Source organism: Bactrocera dorsalis, chromosome 1 (assembly GCF_023373825.1).
Source record: "Bactrocera dorsalis isolate Fly_Bdor chromosome 1, ASM2337382v1, whole genome shotgun sequence".
Taxonomy (NCBI): Eukaryota; Metazoa; Arthropoda; class Insecta; order Diptera; family Tephritidae; genus Bactrocera; species Bactrocera dorsalis.
Window position 1 is genome coordinate 10,575,252 of NC_064303.1, and position 17,311 is coordinate 10,592,562.

At 33.7% G+C, this 17,311-nt stretch overlaps 1 protein-coding gene across 2 annotated transcripts in view; it reads right to left on the reverse strand.

The window, feature by feature from the left end:
* Positions 1 to 348: 348 nt before the first annotated feature.
* LOC105222174 (sodium/potassium-transporting ATPase subunit beta-1) overlaps positions 349 to 17,311 on the reverse strand; it is a 53,311-nt gene continuing 36,348 nt past the window's right edge. For both annotated transcript variants that reach the window (XM_049446910.1, XM_049446907.1), the window contains exons 3-5: positions 2,521 to 2,778; positions 2,193 to 2,455; positions 349 to 1,158 (exon numbers count right to left, since the gene is read on the reverse strand). In XM_049446910.1, the coding sequence (XP_049302867.1) occupies positions 880 to 1,158; positions 2,193 to 2,455; positions 2,521 to 2,778 (800 nt within the window). In that variant the 3' untranslated portion in view covers positions 349 to 879. The remainder of the gene's footprint in view (positions 1,159 to 2,192; positions 2,456 to 2,520; positions 2,779 to 17,311) is intronic.

Genomic DNA, 17,311 nt, shown 5'->3' on the forward strand with positions numbered 1-17,311 from the left:
CAACTGCGTGTAAAGTTTACTAAAATTATCTACAGATAATTATTACTAATTTTGATGCAACTCTAAGGATTTTAAGAACTTGTTTCTTTGCTTCTTCTTTGCATTTGCTTATGCGAGTTTTAATACAATTTTTGTTGCTTATAAAATTTATAATTTCATAAAACAGTAAATAAATATATTTTTACGCGAATTGTACAATACAATGCTGTGTGTGTTTGTTTGCTTGTATAAGTGTGAGTGCGCATGCGCAATTTCTTTTCAATTAATTTTTGAGCTGAAAATATTTTTTTTGCTTTGCTTTATTTTTTACGCTCACACATAATAGTTTGTTTTGTTTGCTGATTTTACTTAAAATTTTTTACAAAATCTTCAGTTTTTGCTTTTTTCGATTTTTCTAATTTTGCTTAGATATACACATTTTATTTTTAACTCGCTTGAATAACTTAAAATTAAAAAAAAAATACGCAACATTCGTTTACCACATTTCTTTTTCTACGCAATATTTTTCGTTTACGAATATATTTGCTATATAACGGTTTTGAACGCTTCAATAATTACTATATGCTCGCTGCAACAACTCTGGCGACTTTCTTTTAAAAATATTTTCTTCGCTTGCTCGGCGTTTCTAAGAAACATTTGTTTGATGAGTTAAAAAGATAAGCATTTTTTAAGCGTTTTACTGCATTTCAAACTGAACTTCAACTATTCCACTCCAACCGCTCATCTGTTCCTTCAAATTTGCATCTCTTTCTTTTCCCCTCCTCTTCCCACAAGTGTTTTGCATATATTTTTCAAGTCGCTGTTGTTTTTGTTTTACAAATATATTTTTTGTAGCTTCTTATTGTTGCTGTTGCTATTGCATATCCAGCTTCGCAACATTTAATCGACGAACAGCTGGAAAGTAACCGAACCGGTTCGTGCATTTAAACTACCGCTATAGATGATATTCTTGGCCCATGCGCGGCACTCGATATTCACCAGTTGATTCTGTTTCAGTTTCTCAAATTGTACAGCAATCAGTGGACTAAGGTAGCCGGGTTGGTTGAGGTATGGATAGTAGAAGGTGGGGAAACCACGGCCGGGATAGTATTTCATTTCGCCAATACTCTCCTCATCGATGGGGTGCAGACCTTTGCATGATACCCAAATTTGTTTGCGCTGTTTGGAGTAAGAGAAAAATAAGTTAAATTAAAGTTTTTTAGAATATTAAGTTTTGGTAAAGAAAAACAATCCAATTCAAGTCTAGTATCGACCTAGGCTCAGTTACAATACACCTCAAGTCGATTAATAACATATCCTAAAGCGACTATCAGTAAAGCAAACCCCCACGTCACAGTCCTCATAGCTCTGTTTTTTAGAACCATTATGATGCTATCTTCCACTTAAGCCTCTTGCGATATAGAGTGGATCGCCATCTGGCAGATGATAAACGATTTGTGGCGTTTACGGAATCGAAAAACTTCTAAGGGACATCTGAGCTTGGATCTGATAGCTGATGCGCACTATGTTTTAAGACTAATCTTTCAGGTTGGTTGAACACTGGACTGGTGGCATCCTACGAAACTAGTTGGTTAGTGCCGATATCGTCTCCATTTTCTGAAAACCTTGTAAGACCTCAGAGTACGTTCCTCTCTCGACATTATCAAAATGTTGTTGTGGTTGTAGATTTAGAGGCCGGCTCTGAGGTTCACTTTGAACGTTTTACCTCGCCTTAGCCTCTTAACAAAGAGATCCTTGGGTGTATAAAGGCCTTCCGGGAGTTGAATAGTGGCTCTGAGTGTGGACCGATTAAAAATTCATTGCGAAAATAATTCGAAATTGAAACGGGTAAAGGTGACAGTAGATCAAAATCGACCACAAAATCAGACGGCGCCTCGGGTGGCCGGAACGTCGGAATCGTACCCCATCAAAGGTAGGTGTAAAGTCCACTTTGAAATGGGGCTACTCCTAGCAGGAGATGGTGAGCCAAAGGGAGTCGGCAGAAATCAGCGGACTTAGAATGTAGTTAGGGTTGTTAATGGGCGAGGCGGAATCACCAACACCAGCAACGGATCCTCAGCTACCTGTATGGAGGTTTCATGGATCTCAGGGGTAGAGAAACGGGTTTATAATAGAACTATTTCTATTATATACTATACTATTCTACTTTAGCCTATCCGAAACTTTATTCATAAAACTTAACCATAACTCACCTCAATTTCAGTTAAATTGCCAATGTGTTCTTTGAGATCTGAAGGCATTTCGTTGGGCAGTGTTTTTACATTTTCATAGAAATCCGGCACCCAGTTGAAAATTTTGTTCAATTTCAAGAAAATGCAAGGACGTCCATTTTGATAACCGTAACCGGTTTCCTTGGAGCATGGTCCAAAGTTGTCCACATTGACAACGCAGACCTTATTAGCGCCATTTGTCTGATTGAAATTACAGAATTTTTTCTCACCAGTGCTGCGGTATTCTGTCAAGTTAATAAAATACATTTGTTAGTTAAAAGCTATGACAATTTCTGCATATGTAACTCACTTTCAAGAAACTGATCCACCAAACCCGTCCAATAGGCGCCCTCGACTGGCTTCTTTGTATCGAATTGTATGACCGAGCCGCGTTCGGTTTCCTCGCTCAGTGGACGAAAGCCTAAGCCGGGATTTGTGCCAATCAATGATCTTTCCAATTTCCAAGTCGGTTCTTTGTCGCTCAGAGAGGCGAATAGCCCTTGCATGCAGATGGCAAATAAACCGGCGAGTACGATGTAGAAAATAGTGTAGAACAGCATCAACTGACCTGAAAGTAGAGATGAGGAATTAAATAAGTTTAATTTGGTAAATTTGGTAAATACATGTATTATACATATGTTATGATCTTCTTAATTTGGGTTAAGATTCCGTTATATATTTTATAAATGCCTTGAAAAATGTTTCTTTCGACAAAAAATTTTGCTAGGTGGTTTACATGCCTGGACTTAGTCCCATTCCTTAAGAGAGTTGAGACCAGGTGCAAGATCAGGTTTAGGACTTGCTATACATATTATTGTTAAATATAAACCCATGGGTATAAATCTCGAGACTGTATGATCCATACACATCTACATAATAATATTGATTTTTCTATATGCTTTGAAATGGGGATCTGACGAGATTTTTCTGCTTCTTCCTAGTTATAATGGTTGTGAGAGTTTCAAAATTTTGCCTAAGGACTCTTCTCGAATTTGGTCCCATCTATATAGAAAACTTTCTTGGAAACCTAATATCGAGCAAAGAGCCAAGAAGACATTGAACTGCGGCAGAGAAGCCATTGACAAAAAGTAGAGCCTCTCACCGAAGGTGGGCCTTCAGCTCTATGACACCTTAGTCAAGCCCAATATGTTCTTTGTGTAGTGGAAGATCCTGGAAAAGACCACACCTTCAAGGAAGCTCAAGAGCGTTCAACAATCCGCGATCATCAGCACGTGTGTATGAATACCGAAAGTTACGAATGAAAGTTGATATCGGACTCAGATAACATGGGTTTCTCAATGAATGTATGTCTGACCATTCAGAAATCTGCCCATGCTTTGACTTCATACCAGAACTTTTGAATAATGGAGTCATCAAAACAAACTCTGGTGGTATCTTGACACATAATCTCCGCATGCTTTGACTTCATACCGGAGCTTTTGAATCATGGAGGTGAGAAATTCTCTATCTATTTCAGTTCCAGGCTTTCTGACTACTGCAGCTTTGTAAAGTCGAGGTGCCATGCAGTAGATTTACTGCACCAGAAAGCAGTCTTATTTAGAGAACTGTCCACGCAGATAGTAGGGCGGCGATACTAGCCTTGAGCTCACTAACCGGACGTTGAAGGCTGTTTTGAGGAATCCCAAATTTTGTTGTTTATGACATCGGCTCACTTTATGATGAGACTAGTATGGCTGTCTGGCCCCAGCGGAAATGCAGACAACTGCAATGCTGGCGAATTGGCAGGGAAGACATCCTTAGCCCGCTCTTAGTATAATTGCAAGGGATCGATGCTCCGCTCTCTTCGTACGAACTCCTAGAGGATGGCTGGGTTTCAAGAGAGCTTTGCTGGCATTGGTCTTAAGTATTAGTTGCTCGTTGGTTGAGGGAGCTGGCTCTGTCACGAGATTATTTCATCCCAAGACAGATTCAGTGAGCTCTTTGCTCTCAGGAAGGCTAGCGTCTCCCTAGTTGTGGGGGTTCTGACAAGTCATGGCTTATTGGTGTCCACGCTGTAAGGTTGTGAACTTCACTGGAAGTACAGGCTGTATGAAAGAATATAGAATATGAATAGATAATAGAATAGAAAAATCTAACACTTCCTACTTGATTGCCCCGTATTTGCGATATCAAAGCTCTAACATTATGGAGTTTACACTTTCAGATATTCTACTGCGCTGCTGGAAATAGAAATTAAACGTCTAAGTTGGTATTGGTCTCAAAGCGGTTTGTCGTCTTATGAGATTAGATACAAGGGTACTATTTGTATGGCTTCACAAAGGGCTACATTTAGTAGTCAAAGTATGATCTTCATTTGGAGGAACCAGAGCCACTGAACCTAACCTAAGTTCCTGAATTCACCTGAAAGTGACGAGGTAGTATCACCTAAGCAGTTTCCTTGCAAATGACTTGCTTTTGATAGGTTAAGATGAAGAGCTCTGACTGTCACTCCTTTTGACACCTACTGATATCGTCTATAGGGGTGTCAAAAGGAGTGATCCTAACCTATCAAAAGCTTTATTTTGGACTCAGGTCTTTATTTGGCATTCAACCAAGCTTGAAATTCGATCTGGAATCAGTTTAGAAACCTAAAATTACCTATTTCCTGAAACTAACTGTTCAACTTGCATGCCTCAACCAATTGTGGTAGGGTGTCTCAATTTCATTGCAACATTGTTGCAACTTACATATGTCTCCGACAACTACGTCCAATACTTCCTCATTTGTGCGCATTAAAAATGCATATTTCAAAAATAATGTATACATACAATTATATTTCATGCATTTTTGCAATAAAGATTTGCAACGACACCTTACAATCGACTTAACTTGTAGTTTTATTTTCTTTTTTTAGTTTATTTCAGCTTTTATTCGCTTTTTTGCTTCTATACACTTTTGCATAGTCGTATGTTGTTGTTGTTGCTGTTTCTTGCTGCTTGTAATCAGTCAGTGTAATGGAAATGAGTTACTTGTAATCACAAGTGAGGTGTTTACTTCGCAAATGAAACGTGTGCACGAGCGTGCTATTCATAACGGTCGACAATTTCTTGCAATATTTTATAATGACAGCAACTCAGGGAATGCAGTCAATAAATAATTTACGGTACATATGACATTTATTTGTTTTTTTAAGTGCAGTTTGAAGTGTACATAGGTATATGTGTGTGCATATAAATAATATGTACTGACTATGTAACGCCAAAGTGCTGGTAATCTATAAAGCAAAACCTAGCGGCGTTGGCGTAGGCGTATACGTAATGAAATATTTTATATGCATTTTTTTAAATTTACATATTGTCAGCTAAAATGCAAAATAACGTTACGTTACTTTTCATAAGTTTACAGGCGAAGAAAAAACAATATAATAAAAACTGCTGGAATTTAAACAAAATTTCAGTTTTGGTTATAAAGTGGTTATATACACTAATTTTAACTTAAGTTTTGGTTATAAAATGGTTATATATTGGTTACCATACACTCATATTGACTCAAGTTTTGGTTATAAAGTGGTTTTATTATATTATTGGTTACATATGTACACTTATATTGAAACAAAATTTGTGTTTTGGTTACAAAATGGTTATATATTGGTTATCATACACTCATATTGACTTAAGTTTTGGTTATCAAGTGGCTATAAATTGGTTATATAATGGTTATTTTATTAGATAGCGATTTTAGATTTTTTATGATACATTGTTTTGCAGTTTAGCTGACGATATGTATGCTGCCTTAAATGTATATGTACACAAATGTACTATAAATACTCATATATGCGGTTTTTAGTGGATTTCCGTTTTTACTCATAAAATATTCAGCTATGCTAAACAAATCGCTGCCTAACAACACTGCAGAAAATTCAGACAATTGCTTTTCATTGTCAATTTCATAAGCTGAAATAGTCTGTTGGAGATGCTAAAAAGGTCATCAGGCTGTTAAATGCTCATAAATAACTAACGATTTGTTTTAAAAAAGATTTCTTTAAGTACAGCAGATTGACGCCCGGTTTAAGGTGAGATAGCAGAATTGTTGGTAAAAATATATGAAAATGTGTGCAATATAATTATACATGTGGATAAAGGGTGTTTTTTGAGGGCTAAATGAAATTTTATTTGAAATAAGACAACGAAATATTAATGAAATGTAGCGTGTAGCGCTGAAGCGTTTTCTCAATGATTTTGAGAGTGAATTTGTTTTTGTAGTCTTACTAGTCTTCTCGTTGCATGGAAATTAAAATATATGCTCTACTAGAAGATATTATCCGTACAATGACCCACGGTTGAGAAAATCAAAAATTGACAAAATGGTGGTTAAAAAAAAGTATTTTTTTGTATTGAAATTTTGAAAATTTTTGACCTGCCAAAATTGGATTTTTGATTCAATCAAATGACTGATAGGTCATTGGAAAATTATCTACAAAACAGAAAGAAAAAATTCGAATGATTGGATAAGTAATCTAATTGAACTGAGCAGCAACACTTTCGAAGCCTGTAACTCAAAAGAGATTTGAAATATCGATTCAGAATTTTATTATGGAATTTGCTTTTAGTTGTTTGGTACATAATATCGATATATGCAATAAATAATAAAAAAAAAATATTTTTATAAAAACTTCACATTAAGTGCACCCATTAATAACGCAATAAAATGGAACGAGTCGAAATTTTCATCTTAAATTTGGAAATACATTTTTCAATCATTTACAAAAATTTTTGAAATAAAAAGTTTGGTTTCGAAATTTTCAACCAAACTTTGGAAATAAATTTTTTAATATTTTTACAAGAATTTTTTAAATAAAAAAGTTTACTTTTTTGATCGTCTAACCCTATTGCCCTCCTAAAGCGTTAAGACTAATTTGACGCAAAAATTTTTATAATATTAGTTTGTTGCAAAACCAATAATTTTAGAAATAAATTTGCACAATTTTTAAACGATATTTTGGCACCTCTAATAAACACCCTTTGTATATTAGTAAACTTGCTGTGAATACGTTTGCATACTCATATTTTTACTAATTAAAATAATTTCCTACTTAAACAGGTAAATAAATATTTATTTTAAGACACATATTTATATTTACAATTATGTATATGTATATACATATGCCCACATACATACCATGTATGTGCACAGCAATCTCTTTACAAGCGCAAGTAATCACTTCACTCACAGCCACACTGTGTGTTGTTAAGTAGCAAAGTATATAAATTAAATGTTGTCGAGTTAAAATAGCAACAATGAGGCGTTGGCAACAAAACGTGCCATGAATCAATAGTCACTTTGCGGCAAAGTCACTTTATCAGGTACTCACAGGTAACTGGAAGGCAAATCATTTAACCGCATTTTAGCTGTACTTACAGCTATACATGTATATATGTATGTACATATGTACGATTACTTGTATGTAAGTATTTACATATTAATATTTGTATAATAATATCAGCATACTCGAAGTTCTATAATTATTTACAAAAGTTCATATTATATGTATTTATCTACATACTTATTTTTATACATGAAAATATGTGCTTTTGAAGCACCTAGAATAATTAAAATATGTCGCATGTTGACTTATTATAATTAGTTCGAAGAATACAAATTTGTACTTATATTTTGTTCTCACAAAGTGTTTTGGTTTTTTACAGAAGAAAGGAAGAAATCATTTTTGTGTATAACTAATTTATATACATACATATAATTTTATTTATACATTGCCAAAAGTTGAAAAAAATATTTAAAATAAATTATTTTTCGTTGGCAGAACTAATTATTCTTTTCAATAATTGCTTCATAAAATCATTTGAAGAAAATAATTAAAAAATAGAAATAATATATTCGACAAGATAATCAATTTTCATAACCGCTTGAGCGCTTTCTACCGCAACAAAGAAGAGGAGTTATAAATTTTCATTATATTTAGTCTGCGCTGTAATGCACAAATGAAAATTTTTCTCACTACAAAACTCTATTATTGAATTTTTTCCTCTCTTGTACACCACTTGAGACAACGTAATCATTTTTACGATTAATCAGATTTATCATACACTTATTTTATGAAGGTGTTCTCTCCTTATTATTTTCATTACAAACCTAAAGCGCTTTGTCGCAAAAATATTTGAGTTTTGGGAATATGTGAGAGTCACATGGTGCTGAATCTAGTTAGCAAATTAAAAGACATACTAATGAAAAAAAAATATTTTTTATCACATTCCGATAGGTTATATTGTCATCAATAATATACTTTAATTTAAATCGATATCTTAAATAGTTGTTGAGTTACAGACTTCTAAAGTAAAGCCGCTCAGTTCAGATATCTTCATCAGTTTATCTTTAAGGGTTTATGGGTTTCAATTTAACTAATTTAATCTAATTTTTATTGTCTTTGTAAATTTTGTAACAACTCTTAGATATTGTCCAAAATTTCACTTTTTAAACGCGTTTTTCGCGAAACTGTGTTTTTGAAGTCGGTTGGCAAGATTTCTCGAGAACTACTCAACCGATCTTCATGAAATGTTACACAGGAAGGAAGCATTTTTTTTCGATTATAACTCTTTGCAAAAAAAAAATGTCGCGAAATTTTCACCGAATTTTTTTTGTAAAAATCTGTCAAAAGTCCAATTTTAAATTTTTTCCTTCGTCCAAGTAGGTTTTCCCTAAAACACGTATTTTTTTTTACTTGATGATCGTGTAGTAGTCCTACCAAAGGGGGCACATGTTTTCTCCGAATAGTCAACGGAAATAATTAAAATAAATTTTTTTAAAATGTTTTTTTCGGAAAAATTCAGAAATTTTTTAATAGAGTATGTTTGTAAAAATAAAAAACTCCAATATAATATTTTATTTTTTAAATGAGAAACAAATTGTTGAAAAACGGCTGTTTCTTTAACCAAAATCGCTTTTTATTTTGACAGCTTACGCTAAATGTGTTCCATCACGAGCCAATTTCATCAGCTTTATACACTATTTATTAATACTTTTATCTCTTGCCGCAATTTGTTTTATAATACATATAAAGATAGGAACTAGATTTATATTGCATTTGTTTTCTTCATTTTCTGAAATAGCAATTCACTAGCCAGCTTGAACTTGAAAACCACAAATTGTATTGTATTTTTATTTTATATGCTAAGATAATAAGATATTTCTTTGTGTGTGTGCCATAATTATATGTATATAAAAATATATATTTATATTTTGTATAGTAATTATTCATGCAAAAATAATATATGTATAATATATGCAAGTATAGGAATTTCTATAAATATAATTTGCATTATTAGTCACTTTTTCTTTCAATTAAGTAAAATTATATGCACCGGATGTTATAGAAAACAACACAATTATTCAAAATATTTCGCAATTAAAAATGTATACAAGAAGAGTACCCTGAAGGAAACGATGATTGAAGCTTTTGGCAAATCACACCTCGGGCAATGTAAACTGCTATTTCTGATTTTTGAACGTGAAAAAATGCAGAAAATATAACGATTTAATATTTTTAAAACAGCTTTGTTTTCTGCTTATAAAAATTTTTCCTTGTATTCCCGCATTTTGAGTTTTCGAAAATCTAGTTTTGCAGTTTTCGAAAATTCTGTTTACAAAAAATTTCAATTTCGCTTGCGTTCCTGTATTTTGAGTAAAGCTACTTGTATATGCAAGTTTTGCAGTTTTAGAAAATCTTGTTCACAGAGAATATAAATTTTTCTTGCATTCCTGCATTTTGATTAAAGCTAAATGTCACTTTTGAAGTTTTCGAAAATTCTGTTCACTAAAAATCTTAATTTGGTTGCTTTTTCGCAGTTTTGGAGTTTTTGAAAAATACTCAAACTATTAAAGATTTTCGCTGACGATAATTCATCTAAAATGTTCGACAAAAATAGATCCAAACTTTCTTCAAAATAACTAAATTTTATTTATGGTGTATATATGTATGTAGTTAGAATGTTTTACCCCAAAGTACCGCCCCATTATTATAAACAACTTTAAGAACAGCTGTCTAAACTCAATTAATATTTTATATCATTATTTGCTAGCAATTAAGAGTTGGATATTTTGAAACACCGCATTTTTTTATTTAAATACAGTACATATGTACATATGTATATGAATATGTGATATATGATACATACATACATATGTACGTGTATGTTTAAGTTTAAATTGGTTGAAAGTCACGAGCGCTGAGCGCCACCTGTACTTGCAAATATTTATCATTTTTCTTTCTATGCACATATTCACATGTAAATTCATGCTCATTCATGTGTATTGCTGTATATTTAACATACTTTCAATCAGGTAATATAGTACCTTTTTTTAATAAAATACACATATATGTATTTATTTTGTTAATCAATTTTATTATTAATTAAAATATATATTTTCGCTACTTTAGTTATCTAATTATGTTGCACTCATATCATTTAATACCTGTCGCACAACATTTAACTTTTACACGCAACATCTTTCACTCAACATTTGCTCTAGCAACATGTTCTTGCCTTCAGCGAACTTACTTGTATACGTTCTTTGTTGCTGTGTTTAGCAACAAGACGAATACAAACAGTTTGCTGCTTCCGATAAGCTATATAATTCAATTATTTTCGGTATTGAATTTTTGTGAACATTTTGTGCATTAAGTGAATAAAATATAAATTAAATGTATTTTAGTAAAAGTGCGGCCACATCTTTCACTCAACATTTGCTCTGGCAACATTTGTTTGCTTTCAGCGAACTTATACAATCTATGTTGCTTTGTTTATCAGCAAAGTGTCTTGCGCACAGCTGTCAGCGTCAATACGAATACCAACAAGTTGCTGCTTGCGATCAGCCGTTTGTTTTGTATTGAATTATGTATTTTCGCTATTGAATTTTTGTGAACATTTTGTGGAATAAAATAAAAATTAACAACGAGGCAGCTATAAAGTATAGTATATTCCACTTCATCAAAATCATTCTGAACCATCGATTTACTAAAGTTCAACGATTTATTATTATTAGATAAAATTAAAAACGTATTTATCAGTTGTATATACGCAAACAAAACCAGTTTTGACCGGGATTTTTTGTATAACCAATATTTTTCTAAATGTGTATGTACATTGGTCTGTACATAATACAATTTAAGCCAAGCTCAGCGCGATCAAACGAAGTCAGTTTGAATTTTAATACAATTGTATGAAATTCTGTGACAGGTAATTAATTTCAGTGAAATATATTAATGTTTTTGTATTACTTGCGTCATTATTATATACGAAATAAAAGTTCTAATTCATCCTTGATTTCCATAACACGTGTTGATAATGAAATTTGTGCTAGTTGTCTTATACTGGGTTTTGTAATAGGGATGATATGATTTTTAAGTGTCTTTCGGACGTTTTAAATATTTTATGCCAGGAGAATCGTACTTTGTTCGCTAAGCGTACGACATTGCTGCAGGAATTACAGCACAAGGCACAGAAGGAAAGCACAAAGAAAGCTTAATCTTCCAGCTCAATACGGAAAATCGAGATACTGCATATACCCCTCGAAGTAAGTATGCCAACGACTACGGATATTCTTAGAACACTAAAAGCAGTAAATTACCTAGGCATAAGACTGGACCCCAGTTGACCTTCCCAACATTTAGTTCCAACAAGTCAGGGCTACATGCCACACAGCACGTGCAACAACCGTTTTATTGCGAAAAAGGTTTGAAGATTCGATTATTTCAAGAAATTGTGTCATTGATTGGACTCCAAGAAGTTGTGATTTAACACACTTAGACTGCTTTCTGTGGAGTTATTTGAAGTTAGCGGTCTTTAGTAATAAACCAGACTTCCTTAAAGCTTTAGAAGTTAATATTGAACGTGCTGCTTATGTCATAAGACTTGGTTAAGTGGAAAAAGTATTAAAAAAATGGGTTCATCAAGTTCGTTCCGGCAAAAAAGTCGTGGAGACCATTTGAATGATGTTATTTTCAGAACTTAGTTGTATAGACTGTACTTCCCATTAAATAAAAAAATATTAGAGTTTTCTAAACAATTAGTGTGCTTTCCGTTTTGAAAATAAATCATATCACTCTTATTGGAGAACCCTGAATTTGAGTAGGGTACTATTGCTAAAAAAAAAAGGAAATAACTATAAGCACATGTATAATCTAACAGCATTAATTTGAATATTTATTAAGCAAAGAATGGGCAACTTAGTGTCTTGTAATCGAAAATCAATTAATCAGCGTCATTGCATTTCTGGCATTTCTGCCGCTAAGTGTTGTTGTCGAACTATTTTAGCACTTTTAATATACTGCAATCATTTTAGTAGGACCAAAAACTAATTATCCATCTTCTGTCGGTATAAATTTCTTTATAAAATCGTTAATGATTCTTTCTACTAAGCTAATTAGTTGTATTTCGGAAATATTTTCCTGCTTTAAGCATTAAACCCTTACCTAGAACAACTCAAAATGACTTGTGTGCGTAAGCCGCACATTTCGTTGAAACAATGAAGCAACATTAACTTATAGAATTGACCATGAAGTGTATACAATTAGACTTTATGCAAGTCCACAAATAAGTAAACAATAGAATGACCGTGGTTTACCCATATGTGGGAATATATGGGTACGTGCTACGAATGAGGAGTGTGTCTTTTACTCGAAGACAAACATAACTACCCCATATGTATATATTTTCATTGTTTATATACATACACATGTCGGCCCATTTGCCATGTGGTGTGACCTCGTTAGTCACTTTACGCATCGTAAAGGATATTTGTATCCCTGCGCAGGGAAAATGCTTGATATGTATAGTCACCAAGAGAGAGAGAGAGCAAGATGTGTCTTGTTGCTTTGCTGACAGCAATACACACCGGGTAACAGCGTCCAAGGCGCCAAAGTGTCGTTTAAATGATATTCTAAAAGCTGTTAAGCAGCGTGTATATGAGTGTATGTCGTACATATATATATTATTAAGCATGATTTTCACCTAGTACCCGAGGAGGTAGTTGAAGTTGTAAACAAAGTGTTACATTGAAAGTACTTAGTGGCATTTGATTATGAGCTAATGTGCCCTGGTTGGAAATTAGACAAATGTGTACTAATTATCACTAAGAAAACTTTTAGGTGACCTACAAGATATTTATATGCTGGCATCATGGTATGAGAGTGTTTTTTTATTGGTCCTTAGACGAAATTGTTATATACATATATTATAGTTATATTTATTTTATGGAAAAAATTAGTTAATCGTTAATGTATGTAGGTACTAAAGGAATTTACCGTTAGGTGAATGCCTGTTTCTCTTCCACCAATCAATATTCCTAAGGGGATCAAAGCTAGGCATGCCAATACTCTGTCTACGTTGTAGGTGTCAGTGAACTCCACCTCAAATATTTGCTGGTAAAGCAAGGAGCCTCCTTCTATCTTCTTCTTTGAATTCGACATTAAAAGACTATTTTTGTTGTAGTATTTTGCTTCACAAAGTAAAACAATAACTTAAGTGTCGTAAAAGTTCTGATTGCTTCGAAATTAGTTGATAAATAAACGATAATGAAGATTATTGAAAGGAAAGGTGTGGATTATACTGAAGATTCTTGCAAGAAAAAAGCTTGAAACTTATAAAGTGTGGATTATACTGAGGTCTTAAATATATTGTGTAGAAGTTCACGCAAGTGAGGAATGTTCACTGACCACCATTCACTTGGCAGTGGCCAAAAACGATTTTTTTACATATGGCTCAAGCAGCTCACGACTTCCGGTCTTAGAGAAAGTTTACTATGGGTGATCTAGTTTTGATTTCCCATATATGAGTATAAGCATTTAACACAGAGACATTTCTTATTTTGCTTCGATATTTAGGGCATTCGAAGAAATGAAAATTGAAAACTTATTCTTGTAAGTAATTTAGTGATCTACAAAAAAGTTTAAACATTTTTTTGTTAAGTCGACTCTTTGAAAAGTTATGCGAAATAAAAATCCAACCTTAAATCGTAAAATTTTTACATTATTTTACATAGGTTTTTTATATTTTCTCACAAAATAATGCCTCAAAATCATAAAACTTCATTGTCATATTACACTTTACCAAGTTTTTTCGGCCTTCCTTGCGATATTTTTACGCTATCTAAGAAAAAATAAATATTGATTTTAGTCGACCCAATATATGCAATTACATACAGTCGCGCAATAAATTTTCCTCTGCTCTTATCAACTTATCATAATGAAAGCAGCAACAACTAAGAGCTTTCAATCACTGCCATTATTTATTTGACGTTTGTTCACACCTGGGGAAAATGATGGCACATTTTAGACCTTAACTTATACAGTATTTGGAACAATAATTACTATAGAGGTTGCGTTGAATGTAAATATAACAAGTAAGGAAGGGCTAAGTTTGGGAGCAACTGAATATATTATATTCTTGAAACTTGCACGAATCAAAGCTCGGGAAATAACTACAGTTGTAAAGATCAACCATAGGATTAGAATCCAAGCAATTTTATATGCACATATACTGTATATAACTCTGAGCGACATATGAAGTATAAGTTTTGTTAGAAATACGAAAATCATGGTACATATATAATATATGGGAGTTGGGGGCAGTAGCGAGCCGATTTTATCTATTTGGTAGACGAAAAAAAATCTGAGAAGTTGAAAAAAAGTTACAGCTGTTCAAAAATGAGTGAAAATAATGAAGAAATTTGCTATATTTTGAAATTTTTATATAAAAAAGGGAAGAAGACCATCCAAGCCGCCGATGAAATTTGTGAAGTACGGAGACGATGCTGTATCAGTTCCTGTAGCACAACTATGGTTTGATCGCTTCCGTTCTGGAAATTTTGATGTGAAAGATGCACCTCGCTTTGGTCGACCTTTTGTTGAAAAAGTCAATGAAATTATGGAAAAGATTGACCAGGACCGTCACATAAGTAGCCATCGCTAAGGATTTAAAAAAGTCTGGGTACAAAAAGAAGTTCGATGTTTGGGTACCACCTAAATTGCGCGAAAAAGATCATGGTCCAAATGTGGTGACGCTCAATAAATGGTCGCAAAGCCAGGATTGACACCTCGAAAGGTTATGTTGACTGTTTGGTGGGATTGAAATGGAATCATACACTATAAGCTGCCTCAGCCATTCTACATTTTTTTGTCAACAACTGATGAGATTGAAGCAAGTAATCGAAAAAAACGGCCAGAACTGATCAACAGAGACGGCTTCGCCTTCCATCAGGACAACTCTAAACCACACACATCTTTGATGATGCGGCAAAAACTGGAAGAGCTTGGTTGAGAAGTTTTGATCCATCCACCATATAGCCCTGACCTTGCACCATCGGACTACCACTTCTTTCGGTCAATGCAGAACTCCCTTAATTGAGTAAAGTTGGCTTCAAGAGAAGCCTGGGAAAATTATTACTCGCAATTTTTCGCCGAAAAACCAGAAAAGTTTTACATTGATGGAATAATGTCTCTAGGCAATAAGTGGTCGACCAAAATGGTACATATTTGGTTTATTAAAGTTCATTAAAAATAAAAAAAAATTAGTTAAAGTTTGAATAGAATTACGAAAAGACTTTTTCAATAACCCAATATGTAGAATAATAAATTTTTGGGATACGAGAAGAATTATTACCTGATTTAACTCAATCATATGTTTTCATGCTCTTAACCTTTAAAAAGTATATTTTTCCGATATATCATTCAATCATTAGCCTCTTGGAATTTTCATAATTTTATATAAAGGGTGATCCAAGTAGAAGTACTTTTTCAATAGCCTTTCTTTCACGCGTTAGTAGTGTCAAGCTGTCATATTATCTTCAAAAAAGAATGTTCTTTCGAATAATAATAAACATGCCCCATTAAATTTAAAGTTTCTGTGTTTTTTATTTAAGAAAGTAGGGAATCTCGAAATGGATCACTCTTTATATATGTACATATATATATATATAAATGAGTCAGTGTTACACGTAATTTTATATACAATTGCATGCATCATTAGCCAATAAAATTTTGACGGATTAATATTGCAACATTTGGCAAAAAATTGGAAATAAGTAAAAGCATAGCAAAAGAAAAACAGGAAGAACAAATAAAACGTGAAGGTTAAACACACCCTCCCATAAAGGTGACTATCCTAGTTTTTTCTCGAATAAATGCCCGCACATTATGCCATGCGTTGCCTGTTTACTTATTGGGACAATGTGCGCACATGGCAACATAGAGAATTCAATATTTGAGTAGAACATACAATTTTGTTGTTTTGTAAGCACACGAATTAAGGATATGCTTACGAGTAAAATTTGTACGAAAACCTTATATTGGTGACGTAAGCGCACACGGCAAGGAAATGCCTATGCCATATGCTGTGTTAGCGACTGTCAGCAACGTTTCTGGTTCAATTGAGTTCCACACAGTTATTTGAAGCGCTGAAAATGAGGAGTGTATGCTACGCAGCGTTAATGACAGCCAACCGGAGGAGGATGGTGGAGGTGAAAGTATGCAAAGGTGTGTGTATTTTATGTAGACCACAAAAGTAAACACACAAACGCTGAGAAAAGTATTAAATTACATGCACAAAAAGATCGATTGCCTTGCCTAAAAACGCGCAAGCGAACAATGCAACAATAGAAATCCGCTTTTAGGCGCTTTAAAGCTGCTTTTTGTGTTTCAGGCACAAAACGGCGTTAAAATGCGCTGGCTAAATAGCTACACAACGCATGTGCGCCTACACTATTTAGCGGCATTTTTATATAAGTGTGAGTATGTGTGCCTGTGCGTCGTCCATGAGCGTCAATCAGTTGTGTGGCGCACTCGGCAAAAAGGCAATAATTGCGCATAATTGAAAATTAACATCTGCGAAATTAGCGCATAGCCAAATAGCAACAACAGCAGCCTGCGTAAACCTGCGAAAAATCTCAGCGCATACCAGCGCTAGGTAGCGTGTCACCAGCGCCGGATACAAATAATTAACATGCATCCATTTCGTAGCCTCACTCGGCCAGCGGCGCTCCATTTACACAGGCACACACACACGCCGTGTCCACATAATTGTCATACTTAATAATATCAGTGTCATCAGTCAGTGTTAATCACTACACTAAACCGAGGTCAAAGTATAAGA